The 23858-nt window shown below is 30.6% G+C and overlaps 1 protein-coding gene across 1 annotated transcript; it reads right to left on the bottom strand.

The window, feature by feature from the left end:
- Positions 1 to 3270: 3270 nt before the first annotated feature.
- LOC148276928 (uncharacterized) lies at positions 3271 to 22535 on the bottom strand. Its single transcript, XM_088233572.1, has 3 exons — positions 22374 to 22535; positions 9637 to 9840; positions 3271 to 3484 (listed from the first exon to the last, which is right to left on the bottom strand). Exons 1-3 carry the CDS (start codon positions 22399 to 22401, stop codon positions 3426 to 3428), a joined length of 291 nt encoding a protein of 96 aa, XP_088089698.1. The 5' UTR covers positions 22402 to 22535; the 3' UTR covers positions 3271 to 3425.
- Positions 22536 to 23858: the final 1323 nt, after the last annotated feature.

The raw sequence follows: 23858 nt of genomic DNA on the forward strand, positions 1-23858 counted from the left end.
ATATGTAACATATTGAGTTTTTTTTACATTTTGTGGTGGAATTGCATTTTTAATTATAATTATAAAAATACGTTTATACCAGTCTGACGATGTCAGTCACGACGAAACCCGGTCACTGGTAAAAAATATATAAATAAAAGTGGAATAAAACCATATACGTATTGTTATTATTATAATTATATGTAACAGTTCTTCAATGCGCTATGGGAACTTTAAATTATGAACCATAAAAGTATTACAAAAATACGAATACGAAAGATCAAAGAACTACTACTCATAACCATAGACAAAAAAAAACAGAAAATCAATACTGGTATTATTTTTTTTGTTAGCAGTGGCAATCCAATAACTAAATCTTTGAATGGACAATAATTATTTTAATGGAAATAAAAATTAATGTATGCTGGCGTTTTTAAAAGAAGACGAAGACACCGAACTCGTTGATGCACTGAGCTGTACAGTTTAATTATAAGGAAATACCAATAGAAATAAAAGATTTTAAAAAATCATTAATTAAAATGTAAGTTTAAAAAAACACGTGTGTAGCAGACAAGTTAGTTCTTTAAAAGTTTATTTTAAGTGTACGTATATTGTTTAGAGATGATAATAATTTGTACAAATTTTCATAATAATTGGATAAAAGTTAATATGAGGACATTCATGCATTATGTTTGTACTATTTTAAGAATTAATAAAAAAATACAAAATAAAAAGAACAATCTAATATCTCTAATTGTGCTTATTTTACAATCAAGTACAGAGAAAATCGTAACCCTACACGAGCCGATATTTCGGCCAAGTTTTGCGAAACTTACACTCGTTTTATGAGCCGAAACTGGCTCAAACCGAAACTGGATTCGGTCACTACTGATTGAGTTGCTGTTTGTTTTGTAGAACTCCATATTTAAATATTTAATATAAGTTTTATAATATTTATATTATAAGTTACGAGTAGTTATCAATAAATTAATCATTTTACAACTGCATTTATATTTTTAGAAATTATTTAGAATATAAATATTGTATGAAAATACATTTTTGTTAATATAAATTTCTTCATAATATTTCAATCATGTATTAAAATTATAAAAAAGACCAACCGATTTAAATATTGTTTTTATATTTTCCACAACTATTATTTAAAGATATAAAACAAAAACGTTTCATTAATTATCTCACAATACGTATGTCAATAAATACATACTGTGTTATAAATTTTTCTCAAATTCAATGATGTAAGAAAAAAAAGGGGAACAAGATGAAACTAAGATAAAACTAACCAATTCAAATATAACAATTGAAAAAAATCAAGGAGTTTCCAACTCATCCCTCCTCCCTATAAAATTCATATTTAATGTTTTGTATTTCTGAAATTACTCCGCATTTGACGTGAGAGGTTCTCTTTTGCTTATTCTCTGTCAGTTCTACCAATTAGTTCGTTTACGGTAAGTAAACCGGCACAGCGCTCTTATCATTGGTTGATTCATATGAACCAGTATCATCGGTCAAAGAAGTTTGTTTTTATAAAAAAAAATATTATTTTTTCTTAAGAAACTCTTTTGTACAATTTAATGCTATAATTTGTACCACGCGCAAGAAAATATTTTTTGTATCCAATTTCCCGTAGGGCTGAAGTTCATCATCAGATATAATATTCCCACGCACAGGTCGTGTCTTCGTGGATTTTTTTTCTTTTTATAAATAAAGTGACATATTTCTATTTTTTTAAAGTACCAAAAAATATCAAATAAAATAATTCAACTCCAATGGAAGCTGTTCATATTTACAGATCACAACAAAGATAAATAACACTTTAGAGAAGGAAATATAGAAGTCTAGGAATTTACAGGGTGTGTGACCTGTCAACACTGGCCTCTTAGTCCCACGAAGTTGGGACTTAAGTCTCAAAAAATGTGTAATAAACAGCATTTGTAAAATCGTTAATATTTAGAATTGGATCAAATACTTTCAAAATGAACTATTATGATCGTCTAGAGTACTTTCATATCTTCAGTTTAAAATCCAAAAGGATTTTAGCTGGTATGATATTCTTGCACAAATTAATATCTAACTGTATAGATGCCTATGATATTCTTGCTCAGGCTAACCTTAATGTACCTCACCGTAACTTGCGTACCAATGCTGTCCTTGCTGTGAGAAATTCTAAAACCAACATCTGATTATTTTCCCTTCTGCCAAGAATCTTTAAAACAGTGAACAAAATCTTATTAAACGGTACTGTCGATGTGTTCCTACAGCAAAGGCAAGCATTCAAGAAGAAAACGGTGTTGTCACTCCTGACTTGCGATGACACACTTGTCATGTCACCTAGATTATGCCATAATATTACCTTTGTTAATTTAAATAGATTTTAAGATTGTTTAAATTAAAATTTTATAATTTATACTCTTTATGCCAATCTGTTAAAACTTCCATTGGCCGGTTGATTGGCTTAAAAAACTGCATATAAGTAAGTAAATAAAATAAATAAATGGCAGTCAAAAATTCAATCAGATGAATCTCACCCTCATAAATAAAGGATTCAGCTATTTATTTTTACAGACATCAACAGATGGAAGAATTCAAAAAGTATATAGATGTTCAAATATAGGCAGAATGGTGAATGTTACACAGTGCGTAAAGTGGCCACTTAAATAAGGCAATTACATGTCATCGGCCCTGTAGATGCCTAGACTTCTTTTTTCCCTTTTCTAAAATGTTCTTCAGCTCTGTTTTATTATATTAATGCTTCATTTTTTGTTTTTGTTGCGGTTTCAATTATATAAATATTAAAATAATCAATACCACATTAAAAAAATCATTTGTATACAATATTATGTTGTTTGTCTGTACTCTCTTAATTTTGACTGATTTCTGAGCATCGGATAATAAAAATGATAGTGAATCTGTCATCTGGACGAAAATGATCTTATAATTTACGTTTTTTTATAAAATTAATTTATATTTACATGCTTATTTGTATATTATTTTTATTACAGACACACTCAAAGTATTTTTTATTTTGTTTAATGTTTTTGAACAAACCTTAATAATACAGGAATCCTGGACGTTGGCGCGTTCGCCAACCACGCTTGAGGATCTAGGTTCGATTCTTGGAAGGGTTGGCATAAAATATTAATTTACAAGGTGGTTCTTGGTGGGAAATTTTATCGTCCCTAAGTACCTGAAGCGTAAGACTGATCACTTTACCTTCTTGTAATAGCGAAAGGTTTTATGATAACTATGATAGTTTATTAATTAGCCATGAAATAAGATTCAGTGATTTGCTTTATTGATAAAAAAGTCTTTTTTTATTTTTTATTTATTTTTGAAACACACAATGAATCTATAGAAAATTGGTTATTTTTCACAATATTTTGTTTAAAGAGTTTGCAAATAACATGTAAATTAGTAAGACAAAATTTTTAAGACAACCTTACACCGGTGCTTCCTGCACATTCGCCATTGCTGATCTTAGAGAAAGCTGAAATAAATAAAAACATAAGTATTAATTAATAGTCCTTTACTTTTCGAAACGGAATAAATATTTTACAGGGGACATTTCTTTACAAGTATAAATCGATTAAAATGAAAATGCTTTTTTTAAATTAGTACTCATTGATTAAGGTATAATTAAACAGTTGTTTAAATTTATACTTAATCATGATTTACATTACCTATATTAATTTATGTATTCAATTGCAAAATCATAATAGCGTATAAATATTAAAGTACTATTAATTACTATGAATACTAAGGTGACATTTTAAATGTAGAACTTATGGAATAAATTGATATATTTTTAAACAGTAAAGTAGATACTTTTATTTAAATTTATTTCAACAGAGAGGTAAAATTTTTGAGAAGGGGATATGGAAGTCTAGGCATTTACAGGGCTTATGACCTGTCATTGGCTGGTTTAAGTGGCCACTTTACACACTGTGTAACATTCACCATTCTGCCCATGTTTGAACATCCACATTTTCTCAAATCTTCCATCTGTTGACTTTTGTAAAGTAAAAGAGCTGAAACCTTTATCACGTAGGTGAGATTCATCCGGCTGAACCAAATCACCTACTAGGCAACGCCTGAAAACAATTCACAAAAGTCAACAGATGGAAGATTTGAGAAAATGTGAATGTTCAAACATGGGCAGAATGGTGAATGTTACACAGTGTGTAAAGTGGCCACTTAAACCAGCCAATGACCTGTCATAAGCCCTGTAAATGCCTAGACTTCCATAATTCTCTTCTCAAAAATTTTACCTCTCTGTTGAAATAAGTTTAAATATGAACAACTTCCTAGGGAGGAAATCCAGCCAGTCTGCAAGCATTTGGACATAATCAAACATTGTAGATACTTTTATCCTATTAAGCTTTAAATCTCCATAGCATAAATTATACTCTGTTGTAGATGTAATTTGATATCTGTAGGTAAGGGTACTTGTACTTTTTATAATTATTTTATTTTATTTGTATTAATTTTTCACGCCCACAAAGTTTTTACATACATAAAAATTATATAAAATATGAATATATAAACAACATATTTTTTTTCAAATTACAATATGAAGAAATAAAAGATAGGAACATTTTTTTTAAAATACAATAAAAAGTAATAAAACATAGAACTGTGTTAAAGAAGTTTAGTTGGTTTTAAAAAAAATTAAAAAAATATATTTTATTAAATATATATTTTTTTTTAATAAGCTAAAGAAATGCAGTTAATGGTTTAAAGCAGCTAGGTACATAATGTCATAAAATACAATATGATATGGAACATTTACATTGATATTAAAAATTTACAAGACTCACGTTAAAGACATCGATGTTGATAGCATATTGGTTCGCAAGTACATGCATCCGCATTACTGTTTTAATTAATCATATTTTTTTAAATCCTGTTTTTAAAATTATGTATTTGTAAATCCATGTTAAATTCAACCATATTAGCGTTTATTGTACCGTAAAGTTTGTTAAAATAAATTTATGAAATGTTTATGTCAAATAAAAAAATGTTAATGCCTTGAAGATTAAAAAAAAAAAAAATTGAAAATAGTTCTTACTATTAACTAAAATATTTTTGTTTTTCGGACCATTTTCTGAAAATCGTGCATAAATTATGCCGGAAATATGGAAATCGAGTTGTGGTAGAGTGGAATTTGAACCTCGAACCTTTGGTTCATGAGTCCACAATACTACCACGGGAACACAACCCGATTTAAGATTTTTTTGTTTTAAATTTTGTGGGCTACCTGGCCACAAACAATGGTAACGGTATTATTTAAAGTAACTGTTATATTACACAAACAAGATTTTATTTCATAATAAATTCAAATTTAATAAGTTAATGAATAATTTCATATCAATTCACACGCATCCTTTACGACATACTTTTGGGGCCCGCACATTGAAAGTTAACATTTATCTTATATTTTATCTACAAAGTAAAATTAAGTTTTCTGTATGAAAAATTGAAAATGTATACTTATTTTTTTTTAAACATATCTTATTATGGATTACCGAGAAAAATACTCAAATATTCAAACAAATAAAAAAAAATCGTAAATAAATGAAAATTTTATTTTATACTATCTGTATGTGTACCGATAAATAAAGCGTTTATAATCGCTGCCTTGGTAAGACTTACCTATAAATATGAATTTAATACTCATCCCTTTTGAAATATAATTTAACACGAAAGACATTCATTAGAGAATTAAAAGACATCTTATACCAGAAAAGTAATATTTTATGAATTCAAACTTCAAAAATGTTTACCTTTCTTACATTAAATTTTTAATCTGCCAGGTAAAAAAAAATACCAGTAGTGGAAATCGAATAGTGTATGTTAATTAAAAAACGTTAACGAAAATATCGCGGAGGAAACGATTTGTTTGGAAAAATAAAATGTCTTGCCATTGTATTAAATATTTTTATCCACAAAAATAACATTTAAAAAATCCCTAGCATAATTTTCTTTTTCAGAATTGATCAACGTCATTTGTCGATTGAACAGTTCTACGATCATATTCCAATGCTCATAGTTTTCTTTATTTATTAATGACAAAATATATCATTTTACTTAGATTACATTACATATTTTATTTGTAAAAAATACTCTCAATAAGCTAAAGCGCTGGTATGAGGGAATAAAGTATATGATGACACGAATAAAAGTCGACAAAACAACATCACATATCACTCGTCACATGGAGTAAGCAAATCTAAAATAGTTATTTATAAATATTTATTTTATCTCCCGGGTAGTTAATTTCATACCAAACAAGATAAACTCGTTCCACGTGCAAAACAAATTTACAATTGTCAAAACCTTTGCAAAAATACAAATAAATTGGTACGGCAAGGTAGGAATACATTAACTTATTAATTCAAAAGCACAGCTCGGAGGAATTCTTAATTTGCCAAATATCTCTATTTCATGGCAGGAAATATTTTTTCTTAGAGCTCCTGAATTTAATTAAAATTTATCCAGCGTTTTCTGCTATGGAAAAAAGTCAAATATTAAGTTGTTGGCATAAATTTTGAATATTATTTTCCACCTCGAGGCGTTTTCCATTGTTTTGGTTTGGTATATTTATGTCATTTTACCTCCAATTCTCTAGATAAGATATATTTAATGAAGATCAACAAAGAATCAGACAATTTACCAACAAAAAATTGTATTCACAATTCTGCCCATATTTAAACATCTACATTCCTTCAACTGTTTCATCTGTTGATGTTTGTGAAGGTAAAGAGCTGAAACCTTTATTTATGCGGGTGAGATTCATCTAATTGAATTATTTCACCTACATACTAGGCAACGCCAGAAATTTTTTATTTTTTTCAATTTCTATACTTCTTCATGGAACAGGTGGATTTGTTAACAATATTTCGAGTTTGTCTAAATTTTTGTAGACAAGGACTGAATTCAACTTCTTGGGGAGCTGTCAACATTAACATATTACAACAGAGATGAAGAACACTTTAGAGAAGGTCTTCTAATATAATATAACACCGAATATTCTACTAAAAATATACAAAACCGATATAAGACCTACTCCCGAATACGAGCTTCAGGTATGGAATCCCTATTTTGTTAAGGATATCAACTAGTTGGAAAGAGTCCAAAGACAAGGTATAAATTAGTCGCCTAGCCTAAAACGGCTTCCATATGTGGAGAGACTGGAAACTCTCGGTCTCACAACGCTGCAGGAACGGCGAGAAAGGAGTGACCTGATAGAGACAAACAAGATACTTAACAGTCACTATAGCTGACCAAATTTGGATACCATGTTCGAGCTTAAACAAGATGCTCGTCTTCGAGGTCAGTTGCTGAAAACGAGATTCAATCTAAATCCACGGAAGCATTCCCTGAGCAATAGGGTTGTTGATGGTTGGAATAAGCTGCCACAAGAGCTGATCTCAATGTTTAGTCTCAATGGGCTCAAAAATGGACTAGATTTGTTTCGGAAAAGTTAAAGTGCGCCGACAGCTAACTTTCATCAATGTCGATTTAAGAATTTCAGCTTTAAGCTGCTCGCTTCAAATTAATATAAGGAAAATATTTTTAAAATTGGATTTTTTTATGATTACCAATGGCATTGAATTATTAAAAAAACTGCTTTTACTTTCTATAATTGTTACGTTATTTAAACTGACTTAAATGAACTTTACAAGTGGTGTAATAGCAGCAAATTACCACTAAATATTAGATACAAATGTCAATCTTTTTGTAAGAAAAAATATATTTTGTTATAAGTAAGCTTATTAGTGTAATTTATGTATCTTTAACGTGGTAAAGACAATCAGATAGTGAAATTGCCAAGAACAAAAGGGCTTAATTGGCCTGCTTTTGGCAAGTTGAAATACCTGAAGAAAGGTTAGCAACACGACTTTTCTTTGATGAGAAAAGATAGGCTTAGAATATTAATTCAGTTCATACCTAGAGACATAGGACTCCCTGGTCAATACATAAAATTTAACTTAAATTTACTAACCATTCTGCACATTTTTTTAAAGACGAAAATTTCACAGAAGTCCACAAAAATCAACAGCTTGCCCACCACATACCGCACACCACATCTGAGGACACAAGTCTCCTTGGCGGTGCCCACATACACAAAATAAAATGCTCGTTGCCAAACGAGAAAAGCTGCCCGATTGAGCTTTCTGAAATCTGATAGCCTTGGCATCTTTGTGCTGAAAGAAGGTAATCCAGAAGAACAAAACATGCACCTCATTGGATTAAGAAAAGCAGAAAGCTAATACCTCACTGACTGTGTTGATTGGACATGATCAATTCGCCAAAATGATTACAAAACTTTTTAAAAGCTTAAAATTCTTTTTGGAAGCCACTGGATTTGTATATACGACAGGACCCTAAAATAGGGTAACGGATGGTAGCGAGAAGCTCCAATCAGTAATCATAGAGAGGGGAAATGACAAAACAACAGAGTGTTTTCAGAATATCTATTATAATAATATCTCATATATTAGGATATCTGCAGCAGCACGAAAGGGAATCAACATTATAAAAAACATTTTTTTTTTCATTGAATATACCATGACCTGATAAAAACTGCGTAGTCCAGTGATCGGGAATAACTCAAGAAGGTTTTAAGCGATGACGGATTGAAAGGAAAAAAATAGGTAACCCACCCTGAAGGGGAAGATTTTCTTCGCGATTGTCAAGCACCGAGAAGAGCATTTAAATACATTTTTTAATATCCGATTGAGACATTTGTCCAGTTGATAATAGATGGACGTCACCGATAACAGAGGAACGCTTTCTTTTTATGTGGAAGTTTGCGAATCGTAGCTGGACGTCTGGACCTGAAGCATGTCATATATGCTCCAGCAAGAGCCAGTAGACGTAGCCTTTGTCCGCTTAAAATGATTCTCCTAAAATATTGCAACTCAAATCGGTGTGTCCAATAGCGACCAAATCAACTGATGAAAGAATAGAAGATATAATTATGTTTAAATATAGGCAAAACAGTAAATGTTACACGTTGAGTAAAGTGACCACTTAAACCAGCCAACGGCGATCCTGTAAATTGTGAGATTTTCAAATCCCCTTTCCAAAAATATTTTTATTTATTTATTTAACACTTTATATACATATACAATATATATACACAAAAAGGCAGGCATATTGACTTCAGGCAATTTTTTACTACCTTCCCCAACCGTTCAGTTTAAAAAAATTACAAATACATGGACATATTGAATCTTACAATTATATACAAAAATTAAAAACAAAGATTAACAAAATACAAGTATATTTTATTTTGTTAATCTTTATTTTTGGTGATGGGAAGGAAATATGAAGGATAAAGGAATAATTTAAATATTTCGATAGTGACATTTCAATCTTGACTTAAATGTAAATTAAGTCTCTAACATTAGTGGGTAGATTATTCCACAATCGAGCGGCTACTACTGTGAAAGAGGAGGCAAGAAAATTAGAGTGGTGACAGGGTATTAAAAGGGTTCTCTCGTTACTAGAACGAAGAGATAGTCCGTGTTGTGAAAGAGATTGGAAGAGCTCTCTCAGATTTTTCCTCTCTGGTGTAATATGTTTATATTTATTTCATTTTTTTCGACATGAAAAACTCCTTGATCTACTTACTTTCACTTTTTTCACAATTGTAGTTATTCATGACACACGTGTTGCCGAAGGATTGTGGTTTGGCTCCTTCTTTCCCTGCGCATATTGGCTCGTACTTCACGTCACCACACTCCCCCATGCAAGCCTTCTTCCTGGCAGCCTCTTTCTTGGCTTCCTTCAGGTCCTTAGCTGGAGAACCAATAGCCGCAGCCACAAGGCAAATAGCTGAAATGATATATTTTTTATTAATTTATTATCATTAATTAATGAAACGTAATTATGCAGAAAGCAGTTAGTCCACAATAAAAAAAAAGGTGTTTATTGGTGCAGTGAGATCAATTTTATGTTCCGCTAAAAATAATCAGACCGCTTTCATACAAAAAACTGTAAGAACTATGTAAAATAAAATACCAATAAAAAGTAATAAAATATATTTTAATGTTTATAATATGATATTTATCTGTAAATTTGATATTTATGTACAAATTGTAATATGTACAAATATATGTGTGAATACATATGTATGTGTGTGTTTATGTATGTGCATGCATGTTTATGAATGCATTATAAGTGCCCCTACTCAACACAGATTTTCTAGCGAGTTGGGGCAGGTTCACAGGCATGGGTCGTTTCTAGTTGTGTCACTATAAACGATGTCTGTAATCAAATTTTGTTTGTATGATACTTTTTTCAAATTAATGAATTAATAAATAATCTCCTTCTGAAAATAATGCTGATCACAAAAACGACATTTCTCAATTTGCAGAAAACACCCACAATACTAGAAAATTTTTACGGTATAGGTAGATGCTGATGGGAAGATTAATGCATCCAGAAATCTAGTACTCTTAAATAAATTAATGTATTTAATTACGTAAGTATTTTAATTTTATAAAAATCAATGATTTAAAAATGCCTCTATTAAAATAACGGCTGAATAACAGAATATCACCTCACACATTTCAAGTTTGAATGAGGTATCTCATTCAATATTAGATCTGGCTGTTTTCTGCAGAATGCATATTTTAGGTGTGTGGTCAGCCAGACTTCACCAACATTTCTTTAACACATAAAAAAATACATTTTAAAATTATAATAACAAATAAGTTCAGCAATTCTTTACAATTAAGAACCTTTCAACAAAATATTCCATACAAAATGACCCAACATATATCAGAGTTTTACTTGTCGCGAATCGCTTTTTTAATTTCTAAGAATTCCATATTGTCTAATTTCAATATATCATTTTCAACATAAAGAACTTTTAATCCAGTGTCTTTAATAAAATTACGATTTAGCAATCTCGGTGCTAGTGCAGGCCGCATCAAGGATCTGAAGCAAAAAACACACCCCCCAGGTAAAAACTGCCTTTTTATAATTAGACAGAAGCTGGATCAGTGTAGCACTGCTCGAATATAAACTAAAGCTGCACATTGCACATATACTTTACCTTAGCTCTGCCTAAAGCATGGTAGCCGTTGGTTGTTGACCGACTGCACCCTTAACAACTGTCGATTCCAAAAGATTTTTCTGTCATGTTATTTTGATCTCTGCTTGGAGATATAGGAATATTTGATGGTATGTTTTGTATTCATTCAAATAAAAAACTTAACAATGTTTGAATATGTCCAAATGCTTGCATACCGGCTGGGTTTCCTCCCTAGGGAGTTATTTATATTTGAATTTTGTTGAAAACAAACAAACATTGTTAAATTAACTACCTGGTAAAAGAAGAATTATAAAAATTGGAAAATTGTTTTCAAGCGTTACCTAGTATAAAGGTGAAATAATTCAATGAGATGAATCTCAGCCGTATAAATAAAGGTTTAAGCCCTTTAACTTCACAAACATCAACAGATTAAAGAATTGAAGGAGTATGGGTTTTCAAATATGAGCAGAATGGTGAATGTTACACAGTGTGTAAAGTGGCAACTTAAACTAGCCAATGACAAGTCATAAGCCCTGTAAATGCCTAGACGTCCATATTCCCTTCTCAAAAATGTTTTCTTGCTCTGTTGAAATAAATTTATAAAACTTAGATTTGTTTACTACGTGCACTATTTTTTTGTACGAATTATCGTTAGTATCGAATAGTCTCGATAAATTTCGTCTTAGTCTACAAACTCAAATATAGATAAGGTAAAAGAAATAAAATATTTAGGAGTAATAATAGATAATAAGCTAAAATTTGCATCAAATTTTGAGTTTATCAAAAAAATAATTAAAATGGTAGGTTTTTTAAATAGAAAAAGGAAAAAATCTCAGTTTCGACACAAGTAATCTTATTTTTAAGGCAATTGTTTTACCGCATTTCAATTTTCAATTTTCGTTCTAGTGTTCTCTTTCTGAGCATTAAAAATCTAAATAATGACATGTAGACAGCTCAGAATAAGGGAATGAGGACAGTATTGAGATGTGCAAGATATACAAAAATTCAGTATATTTGGATGGTACTGAACATGCTTTCGGTAAAGCAAAGAGTCATTTGAAATATTTAAGTGTTACTATTTAAATTTAAAAAATAAATGATTGCCCGAATACATGTTTTGTGATGTTCAGCGTAATGGCGAAATTCATCGCTATCCTACGAGGGGAGGTGAGGGTTTCAAACTCAGAATCCAGGCAACTCAAAACAAATCTGTATCATAAAGGACTTAAAATATTTTATGAGTTTCCAGGAGAGATTAGGGATGCTGGGTCTATAGCATATTTTCGTGGGATGGCAGTGACTTTTGTTAAAAACAAACATCTATATGAGTAGAGTGTCATCGGAAATCGTCTGGATTTAATAACAATGTTTTGTTTTTTCAAATAGAACTTAATATTCTGTTCATATTGTCTTTTATAACATTATGTACCTAGCTGCTTTAAACCTTTAACTGCATTTCTTTAGCTTATTTAAAAATAAAAAATTGAAAAATATTATTTTAAATATGTATATATTTTTATAAAACCAACTTAACTTCTAAACACAGTTCTATATTTAACAAATTTAAATTGTATTTTTTTAAATTCATGTAGTTTATATGCTCATCTTCTTTTTTACCAACTTTACCAAACTTACTTCTAAACACTGTTCTATATTTTGTTGCTTTATATTGTTTTTTTTTTTAATTTAATGTTCTTTATTTACTCATATTTTATATGACTTTCATGTATGTAAAAGCCTTAAGGGCGTGAAAAATTAATTTTAAAAAATTTAAAAAAAAAATTATTAAAAAATTGTTTATATAAATATTTTGTTTATTAGTTAAGGAATAACTAAATTTTCTAATTTTATTTGTACAACTATTTAAAATAAATACAATAAATATAATAAATACAATACAATACAATTTTTGTCGAGACTGGAACCCCTTATTGGTATACTAACTGCTACATATCGTGTTCAATTTTGTTACATGGAAGGTATGATGATTATTCTTACGCTGCAGGTGCCAGTCTAGAAACAATTGCATTTTGTAGTGTTGAACCAACTTTAAAACCAATATTTCACCTCCACCCTGCCACAAATCTAAACTGACCTTCAGCATAATGGGTGAACACGCCAACCTCTAAACTATGAATAAAACCATAGTACAAATAGCGTACTTTCCACAGGATTCCTCTTTTAGAAGTATTACCTGAGAGTAGCTATCGATTTAAATATCCTGTCAATAATTCTGGTTATATTTCACACACAGAGTTGTACGGATTCTTTATCCTCCTGGACACAGATAAATTTCAGTACTTAGTTTCAAAATAATCGGGTAACGAGTAACCTAGTTTTACAACACGAATCGGTATAAGTGTACACATCAAATAATAATTACAAAGCGTTGATTTTTGTGAAACGAAAGTTGATATGGCTTGACATAAATGACCCCAGAAAGTGAAAATATCACCAATTACTATAGGTAAATGTGCGTATCTAATTATCTTTTTAATTACACATAAATATCATTAGAATGGTATTTTAAATAACGGCATTGGGTGTTTATATTAGTTTTGTCTCTGTTTATTTCCAAACGAGTGGATATAAAAAAAAAATGGCCAATAAGTCAAATAATGTATTATTATTTTTCATTCTAAAACAAATTAGTCTATAGCGTGCAGCGCAAAGTACATTTTGCTGAAAACCGCACGTAAATCAAGTAAGCCATTCAGGAGGAGTTTAGTGACACCACACGTACAGAATAATTATATATATAAAGATATGAATCACTTTCAATAATATATGTTTTAATTTAAATTGAATAAATATATATTATTATGAAAATAAAACTTTGTTATCAGTGTTACACAATTTTATTCTTTTACAAGAACACAACTATAGTTTCGGGAGAGCACTCCTCCCATCGACGGGTGATATAAAACTAATATAATAAACACAGAATATTGTTCACAATGTCATCGAATCTAAACAAAAAAATAAACAGATTAATCAGTGAAACTTAGAGCAGGGGGTTTTTATTCTTATCTAAGGTGTTGGCATATGAATGGATGGTTATCTTAAGTACAGATATGAAAACATGGACAAAACATTAAGTCGAATTTATTTCTTAAAATTTAGCACTTGTTTTTGTTTAGATTCGATGACATTGTGAACAATATTCTGTGTTTATTATATTAGTTTTATATCACCCGTCGATGGGAGGAGTGCTCTCCCGAAACTATAGTTGTGTTCTTGTAAAAGAATAAAATTGTGTAACACTGATAACAAAGTTTTATTTTCATAATAATTTATAATGAAGTGTTACGAAGTGAATGCCGATTCAATTAAAAATATTGAATAAATATATTTTTAGTTTTTAACTGATTCAATTTTTGAGATTCTCATGACTTTGTAATTTGTATTTTTTTTTATTACATCTTTTACTTTATTTTTTAATATGTTTTTTTTTCCTTTTTCTACTCCGTATTTTGCTTTGTTTTTTTTAAATATGCTTTTTGCTATACACATACATTCATTTTTTTACTATGACTTTAAATATGTTTTTTACTTTATATTCTGTTTTTATTTCGCATTTTACTGAGTTCCAAAATATTTTTATAGACATATTTATATATTTTTAATGGTTTTTGCTATGTTTTGACTACATTTATTACTTTATTTTTATTATGTTTTTGCTTCGTTTTTTTACTACATTTTTACTAGGGTTTTACTTCATTTTTACTATGTTTTTACTAAAGTTTTACTTTGTTTTTACTACAATTTTACTATGTTTTTACAACAATTTTACTATGTTTTTACTACATTTTTTACCATGTTTTTCACTTTGTCCTCTATCTTTATAACTGTTTCCATATATTGATTTCTGTTTTTTATATTTTTTTTTACTGTCTTAGAACGGGGTAAATAATCCTAGTTAGGCAGTCAAAGCAACTTTGTATAAATTATAATTTTGTGTATGTAATATAATGAAAATAATAAAAATAAATAAACAACCACTCAAAGTATAGGTTATAATACGAGTATTACGTACACACCCGTTTAAAATTTAAAAAAAATTGAGAACCTAAAACCTCTAAGGTAAAGTTAAATAGAAATGACGCTTCATGTAATGCGAATTCGAAATCGTGTTCTAAAAATTATCGAACATCATTTCCATGCAAAACGCAAAATGGATTAAAAACGTATAAAAAGGACTAGTTGTTTATGCCACTTACTCTGAATTAAAAGCTGTATACATTTGCTTAGCGTATGCAAGGAAAAACACAATTTTGCACGAAATACAAGATAAGCTCCGGAACCTATGTAGAATGGAACAAAATCGGGTGCTTAGTGCCGCATCTAGTGTATAGATATGTTATATTATATCAATATCTAAAACGCCATATTTCTGATTTTAAAGTTGAGGGTACGATGAACGGAGGGATTGCGATTTAAATTGAGATTTGATTAAGATGATTCACAAGTATGAAGGTAATGAGGAAGTTGAGTGTTTTATAAATTAATAAAACCAAACGAAGCCCAAAAGAATTATTTTATTTTTATGTATCATAAATTAAAGAGGGCTGTCAATATCCCGTTGAGAAAATCTGGTCGATTCAATTTGCTAACGTAAATAATAATTACAAAAATACCTGGCTAGGTATTGATATTATGTTCATGTAATTGTATGTATGTCTAAAGACCTGTACATTACATATTGTACTCTGTGAGCTCAATCAATATGGAAATATTGTGGCGAACATTCAACATGAATAATATAATGATCTAACATAACGAGAGCCTTACAATAGCTTCCATAATAGCATAGTATAACCTGATCTTCCTCTATGCTTTTGAAATGTTAAAGTTAGAGCCTCGTCGGACTTGAATTTTTGCGACCGACGCGACGCGACACGAAACGTACATTTCCCGGTATCGATGGCCGGTATTATTTATTTATTTTAGATTATTGAACAAATAAAATTTTAATACCTAGTTATACCTAAACTAATAAACAAAAACCCATATGCAAAAATAATTTCGAAACCAAAACATTGTTATAATATCCAGACGCTTTCCGATGACACTCTCTCTATGAATGTGAACTATCGTAAGTATATCAAATAATTAAACTCAAGGTGACCGATTTAAGGCCTTAAACCGTTGTGTGGCTATGATGCTACATGAGTCGACATAGAATACAAGACTTTATATACCTCTCGTATTTTTTTAATAACTATGTTGTACCTTGAATTTATTTAAAATAAAACACTTTGTAAATTTACCACACAAGAGTTCATTACATTAAATACACGACTAGTTTCGAGTAATCAGTATTACCCATCCTCAGGTGTAAATATAAACTAAACTAAAATACATACACAGATTAATATTATATCACAATAAACAACTTAGAAAATATTGAAATTCAAAAAAATTTAAATTCAGAAAAAACTTTAATTAATAATATTATATTCCGAAATTCGTCACCCTTGCTTTCAATATTTCCGATAATTAGGAAAATCCCATCTCCTCCACCTCACATTACCTTTCCCCTTCCACCCAACACTATCAGTACCTAATATTAATCTGTGTATGTATTTTAGTTTAGTTTTTATTTACACCTGAGGATGGGTAATACTGATTACTCGAAACTAGTCGTGTATTTAATGTAATAAACTCTTGTGTGGTAAATTCACAAAGTGTTTTATTTTAAATAAATTCAAAATGTCTTTCCACAAAGTAAATGCTGAAACAATAAATAATATATGTTGTACCTTGTAATCGGCTATTGACGACATAATCAATTTGAAGACGAATGTTAAAAAATCGTTACTAAATAAGTCGAACGACAAATTATTAACACAAAAAAGTAAAAATGCGCACAGGTGCTTATTTGATGGATCTGTTGTTAGCAAATATGAACCTTCCATGGTTATGTAAAGCCGTCGCGATTACAATAACTCAATTTATTATTTGTATTCCTTTATATGAATGTCAATGTTATATATTATTTTCAACAAACAAAACTGGAGCAATATTCCTACGTTTTAAATTAAATCTGAGGAAATCCACATGCTGAATGTTTTATGGAGGAACTTTTATATTTTTTAACGAAAACCAAAAAAATATTAAGGTTTTCAGGGTTTTTGTAATGCCCTCAATTGAAACAGTCTTTAAATTTTTTTAAATGTCATATTTGAAGCACTTACGTTGTGGTTATTTTTTATGATAAAATAAAACAAAACTAACTTATATTATAGAGATATTGAAAGGAGAGTGAGTCCCGGGAACAGAGTGAATGGAGCACTTAAATCAACCTTGCCAAATAAATGCTTGTCGCAAGAGGAAGTATGGACTTGGTAAAACAGGGATGGAAGTAGGTTGAATGCTGTCTAAATGCAACCTCTCAGGCGAATTTGTGGTAAAACTATGTACGATAGAAGCCCAAATGTTGAGATCCGTACATTATGCAAGGCTGAGATAAGCATTGTCAACAAAATCAAGAAAGGAGCTCTGCGTTTGTTTTGACATGTAGAGCGAATGGACAGCGAAAGAAGGGCTAAAAATATTTACTATGCGAATGTTGATGGATGCAGAAATAGAGGAACTTAAAAATAACAAATACTTGTAGATAGACATGTTAAAAGTTGGAATAATCGGCGCGCGTGCATGAGAAAATGTATGAAAGCAGAGGAAGCGAGATCTGTATGCAAAGATAAAGTGATCTGGTGTTTTATCCTCTCTGCCTACCCTTACGGGGAAACGGCGTGATGGTTTGTTTGTTTAAAAACAACTTTGGTTTTAATAACTTATTTCTTATTATTTCCGCCGACCGGTTTCAAAGCTATCCAAGCTTCTTTATCAAGGTATGCTAAACTAATGAATTCTATCCTATTTTATTTTATCAATGTTAACTCAATATCAGGTTACGCATGGAGCTAATAAATCAAGTATGTTTGTCTTGTAAGGATGGGAAGCGTAAAGTGAGATTGATACGATCTTTAAAACTAGACAGGAATGGACCGAAGGAAATATTGTTTATTTGGTTTTTTTTTTGAGAGAAGAATCGCTTGTTTAATCTTTAAGACTTCCAAGTAGTCTAATTTTAATATTTTATTTTTAACACGAAGAACTTTTAATCCAGTGTCTTTATTAAAATTAGGGTTAAACGATTTCAGTGCTAGCGCAGGCCGCGCAATGAATATACAGTAAAAAACACACTCCCTAGTTTAAAAGTGCCCTTTTCAACTAAACTGAGGCTGGATCAGCTCGGCACTTAGTATATATAATATATTTTAATTTAAATATATTATAATTTACTTGAAATCACCATTATTTTTTATCAGATGGTTTGATTCGAATGCCGGTCTAGTTTATTTTTTTAAATTTCATGTTGATTTTGTAAAAAAATCGATCTCACGATCTCAGGAATGGTCGGCAAGCGCAATCTTAGCTCAATTTATTTTTAGGATGTTCACCCAAGTAATTTATCGAAGCGAAAACACTCGTCAAGAGTTAAGAGTAGATAGTACAAGTGTCACAGAATGTTCGTTCAAATTTTATCAAGTAGCGGAAAAAGAAAAATAATAATCAAGGGCTTAAACCCCTTAGCATGCCACGCCTTCGTTTCGCAAGTTCATTCGTATATCATATTAATCTAACTCTAACGTAACCGCAATTTTGTATTTCACTATCATTTCCACTATATATTTACGAACTCACTGTGACCCTTGTGCTAACTACTCTCGTTCTATTCCGCATACAGAACTGTATTATTTATTCCGCTCGGACAAGAGAACAAATTATTGTTTTGTAATTTACGAAAATATTCGACCGAACAGCGCTTTAACCGTGTGTGTATATTCATACTGGTGTGTAAAACAGCGTATACATGTGTTGTAATTTTTAGTCAATTAAAAGACAATTTAATATTTTTAGAATGTTACGAATAAAATAACTAACTAACTAACTAACTAACCATCACGCCATTTCCCCAGAGGGGTAGGCAGAGAGGATAGAACGCCACACCACTCTGTCCTGGCACACTTCCTTTGCTTCCTTCACATTCATACATCTTCTCATGCACGCACGTCGATTATTCCGACTTTTCACATGACCACTTTCAAGAATTTGTTGTATTGATCATGCCATGTCTTTCTCGGCCTTCCTCGACTTCTACAACCAGACACATTCGCATCATAAATCTTTTTAGCCGTTCTTTCATCATTCATTCGCTCCACATGACCGAACCATCGCAAAAGACCTTTCTTAATTTTGTCGATAATGCTTGACTCAGCCTTGCATTTTGCTCTAATTTCGACATTAGGGCACCTATCATACAAATAGGTGTGTTGTATTAAAATATAGCATACATTTCTCCTCCTTTCTTCTTTCCATATTTCCCTTTCCAGAGAAATACAGTATCGGTAGCAAATTTTATTAAAAATATATCTCGTATACGTTTTAAACTAAAATGACCGAAATAATTTATGTTTATGTTTACATATTCTACTTTATACTAATATTTTAAATGCGAAAATGCGTTTGTCTATTTCTTTGTGTTTCTTTCACGTTGCAACGGAGGGATAACTAGAGAGCTGAGAAGTGAAATAGATCACTTTACATCCCGAAATATCACTCCCTTGGGAAATTATTAGTAGAAAAACTAATTCTTCTTTCACGTCACAGCCGAGTCAACGATTGGGCTGATTTTTTTCACAGAGATAGCTGGAGTACGTTGCAATAGATTTTAGTATTTTTTTGCATAACAATAGTTGGAGAACCGGCAATTAATACAGGCTAGTTTTTATCCCGAAAAAACATCATTCCATAAGTAAAATTCTAATTGATAAACGAAAAAACAAATTAATTAACTAATTTTTCGATAATAACGCGCTAGCAAAGCCGCGGGTAAAAGCTTGTATACTTAAGTTTACTACCGGACGAGACAGACATTATCCTGCCCGAATGTTGGCTTGCCTGCTATAAGCTTGTAAAAAACACCTTTCATTGATAAGTAGGTACCTAGGTACTTGCTTATGATTTAATTCTAAAACTAAAAATTATTTAGTAAAAATTATTAGTGTTCAAATTTATGTAGGTACTTTCTTATGGTTGAGATCCAAAACATGAAATAAACATTTTTTAAATACAGAATCCTTCGCAAATGTCAAACTCTGCTCTTCTAACAACAGGGCCCCACGATATTAAAGATTGCGATTTTCAAAAATGTATTGAATGTCAGTTAATATTATTTTAGTTACACCAAAAATCCAGTATAAATAAATAAATGGTAAGAAATTATAAGGTATTAAAGAAAAGAATCTGATTGAAATCCACAAAAAAACTAATGTTATTGGTAAACATTCAAATAAAAACTTATTTATGTGCATAAATATAACATCTTTCCAATTTTTTAGTAAATGCATTCTCGTCAAATGCAACCCTCATAGAGATCCATAAATAAAACATTTACGCTTCTAACTTTTTTTAAACAGATTAGATTGAAAAATTAAAGATCTACAAACAAACGCAGCGCAAAGTTCATTTTTATGCATAAAACCGCACGTAAATCGGTTAAGCCGTTTAAGAGGAGTTAAGTAACATCACACGTACAGAGGAATTATTATGTGCCTACAAAATTAAAATAAACAAACAAAAAAACGTCTTACAGAAATTTTAATGGATTTACATTGTTGTATTATCTGAATAATATGTTCATTATATTATTGTTTTCACGTGATTTGTATCTATATTTTCACGTGATAAGAAACTACAGTGCTTTCATGCTTGATAACCCTATGTTAAATATGTTTTTGTCTGTCTGTGAACCAAGTAAACATGCAAATTTCGTCTGTGTTAAAAGGCACACTAGAATAATATGAAAATCTTACGTACACATAAGGCAAAGGTTAGGCCCTCCTTAAAATCTTTGCATACAAATTCTATGTACCTAATTTAATATTATAAATTTACTACTCACGGTTATTTGCCATATTATTTTGTAAACCAAAATACATCTCATTATCATATAATTTAAATTGTGTTTACGTATTATTTTCAATTGATTTCAATGATTATATTATTTCGTAAATTGTATTATGTATGTAACTAAATTCCCATAATTCATATTTTAATATTAACATCTGATTATTAATTATGTTGTTATTTTGGAATATTATTATTTATTGCTTAAAGGTTTATTTTTATTTTTCTGGATTGTTATTCTTTTGCATCACATTTTATTATAATTTAATTAATTTTATTTCGCATTTTTTATTATTGTTACTTATTGACTCATCACGGGCACAGCCTAAAAAACCATAAGTTCATGAATCTGTAAACGGGTGTAAATTTTTAAAAAAAAGTTACCCCTAGAAATTGTGGTAGAAGAATGATGAGAATATCACCCGTGTAATAAGCTTTACAACTTTTTAAGTATGCATATATCGCTAAACAAAATTAAAAACAATGTTTTCGAATTTCTAGTCCATAAATGGATTACTAATAGGACTAAACATGCTGAGGAATATGTTTCGTATATCAGAATATAATTTTAATTTCATGAAAGTCCTTTCTCATTTTATTCATGTTGGTATATTTCAAAATCTTTTGTATGTTTTTTTAATTTTTACACCTATAATATTTTGATGTGATTTGACAATTGATGTAAAAGTATGTTCTGTCATGTAAAAAATAAATAGTACACTGACACTCCGGAACGTGACTGTGGGGGCCAATGGAGTGGCTACATCCATAAATAAAAAGGAAATTTTATTGAATGTACCTATTGTATATTTTTTTTTTGTAAACTCTGTATTTGTATTATATATTGGATTAAATAAATAAAAAAATAATAAATTATATATTATTTATTGTTTCAACATTTACTTTGTGGAAACACATTTTGAATTTATTTAAATAAAATACTTTGTAAATTGACTATACAAGAGTTTCATACATTAAAACACGACAAGTTTTGGGTAATCAGTATTACCCAGGTGTAAATATAAACTTAATTTACTTACTTAGTTTAGTTACTAAGATTATATTGACACCTGAGGATGGGTGATTCTGATTACCCAAAACTAGTCGTGTTTTAATGTATTAAACTCTTGTGTGGTAAATTTACAAAGTGTTGTATTTAAATAAATAATAATAAATAGTTGTTGAATAGGATGGTATTTCCATTCTTATTCTACCACTTTGCCCAGGCGTTACTTTATGTATACCCATAATTATAGATGTCAATGGATTGTAAAACAGGTTTGTCAAACAAAATAAGCAAATCGTAATCGCATTTTCAAATAGTGATAATGTACGATAAAATGAGTCAACTAACCCAATACAACGACGAAGAAAGATTTCATTACGACGAAAGTTTCTTCTCCACACTTAAATTCTGGAACGATCTATTTCAGGTCCTTGGGTTTCCCTCCAATGAAGCAAATGGTCACTTTATTGAATCGCTGGATATTATTTAGTCCGTGGATGGATAGATACTGCTCACTCACGTCGTTTGTCTGAGTTTATATAGCCGTGACTGTTAATCTGCATACAAAGCGCCAATCACAGCATCAGTAGATACAAGCAACCGACACGTCCAGTGCTAAACCTAACGACTAGCGACAAATAACGCGGAGATCCGCTGCGCAATGATGTATGGAGATAAAACCGTGCCATTTTGAATGGATACAAGAGTGATGTATGGATATACATACGTGTACAAGTGTACATATATCATCAAACTTGACTGTCAGTGAGCGGTGCACGAACGTCAACAAATCCAAACAATAAAATAGATACAATGATGGGATTCAACATTTTCAAGAAGAGGTTCGCCCTCCTTTACCTACCCCCCTCCCACTCATAATAAAAAAAAAGTTTTTTGTTCTTTTATGTATTTGTTTATTATTCTGCGCATAAACAGATTTAAAAGTTAATTAACAATAATGTTACAGAGTTTTGTACAGAGCAACCGCGTTTTTTAACCACTATGAGCTATGAAAAGGGCGCTAGATTTTCCATAGCATTTTTTTACGAATTAAATCTCATAGCCCTGTGGGAGACCAGGCAAGTTATGGACAGGAATACATTATTTACTTGTACATTTTTTGAAGCGTACATCTTTCACTATATTCTTTTTACAAAGTGCAATCACTTTACTGAAATTTTCCACGATTTTTTTCATCTTTCCAATATTTTTTTCGCTTCGCGAGGTTAAAATATTTTTACACCATGGCGGACCAAGTAAACTGAGTGTGCTCCGATACATGATCTCAATCGGAATATTGTGTGGCAGCAATGGACCGGCTCGGCGAATTTTCGGTACCGGTTCCAACGAACGAGTGGGAATCGGCTGAATCCCACCACCGAATAGACATGATAATATTGTGTTGTCCCAGCTCCGTAAACAGCCTCGATTGCCCAGGACAGAACGCTGGAACATGTGAAAATTCGGTCGCAGTTCGCACGTGAGCGTTGCGAAAGTAAATACGTGAAGTCGTTTGTCACTGGTGAATTTAAGAAAAATATTATTTATAAATTAATTTAAATCGGGTTGCGGTCCGGTGGCCAGTGTTGTAGACACACGTGTCAGAGGTCTGAGGTTCGAACCCCACTCTTCCCCAAATAGATTTCCATTTTCTAATATTGAGTAATTTATAACTCGTTAAAAATGGCCACCAAAATTGAAATACATAGTTAAATTACAAGGACGCTCATATTTATTTTACTGACCTGGCTAATTTTGGCCGCCATTTTCAGAAGAAAAAATTTTTACATAAGCATTCTTTTGAACAATTATTTGATTCCCGCCAAACTGCAA

This window comes from Micrasema longulum, unplaced genomic scaffold (genome assembly GCF_059751315.1).
Source record: "Micrasema longulum isolate JH-2025_06_02 unplaced genomic scaffold, ASM5975131v1 h1tg001126l, whole genome shotgun sequence".
NCBI classification, from domain to species: domain Eukaryota; kingdom Metazoa; phylum Arthropoda; class Insecta; order Trichoptera; family Brachycentridae; genus Micrasema; species Micrasema longulum.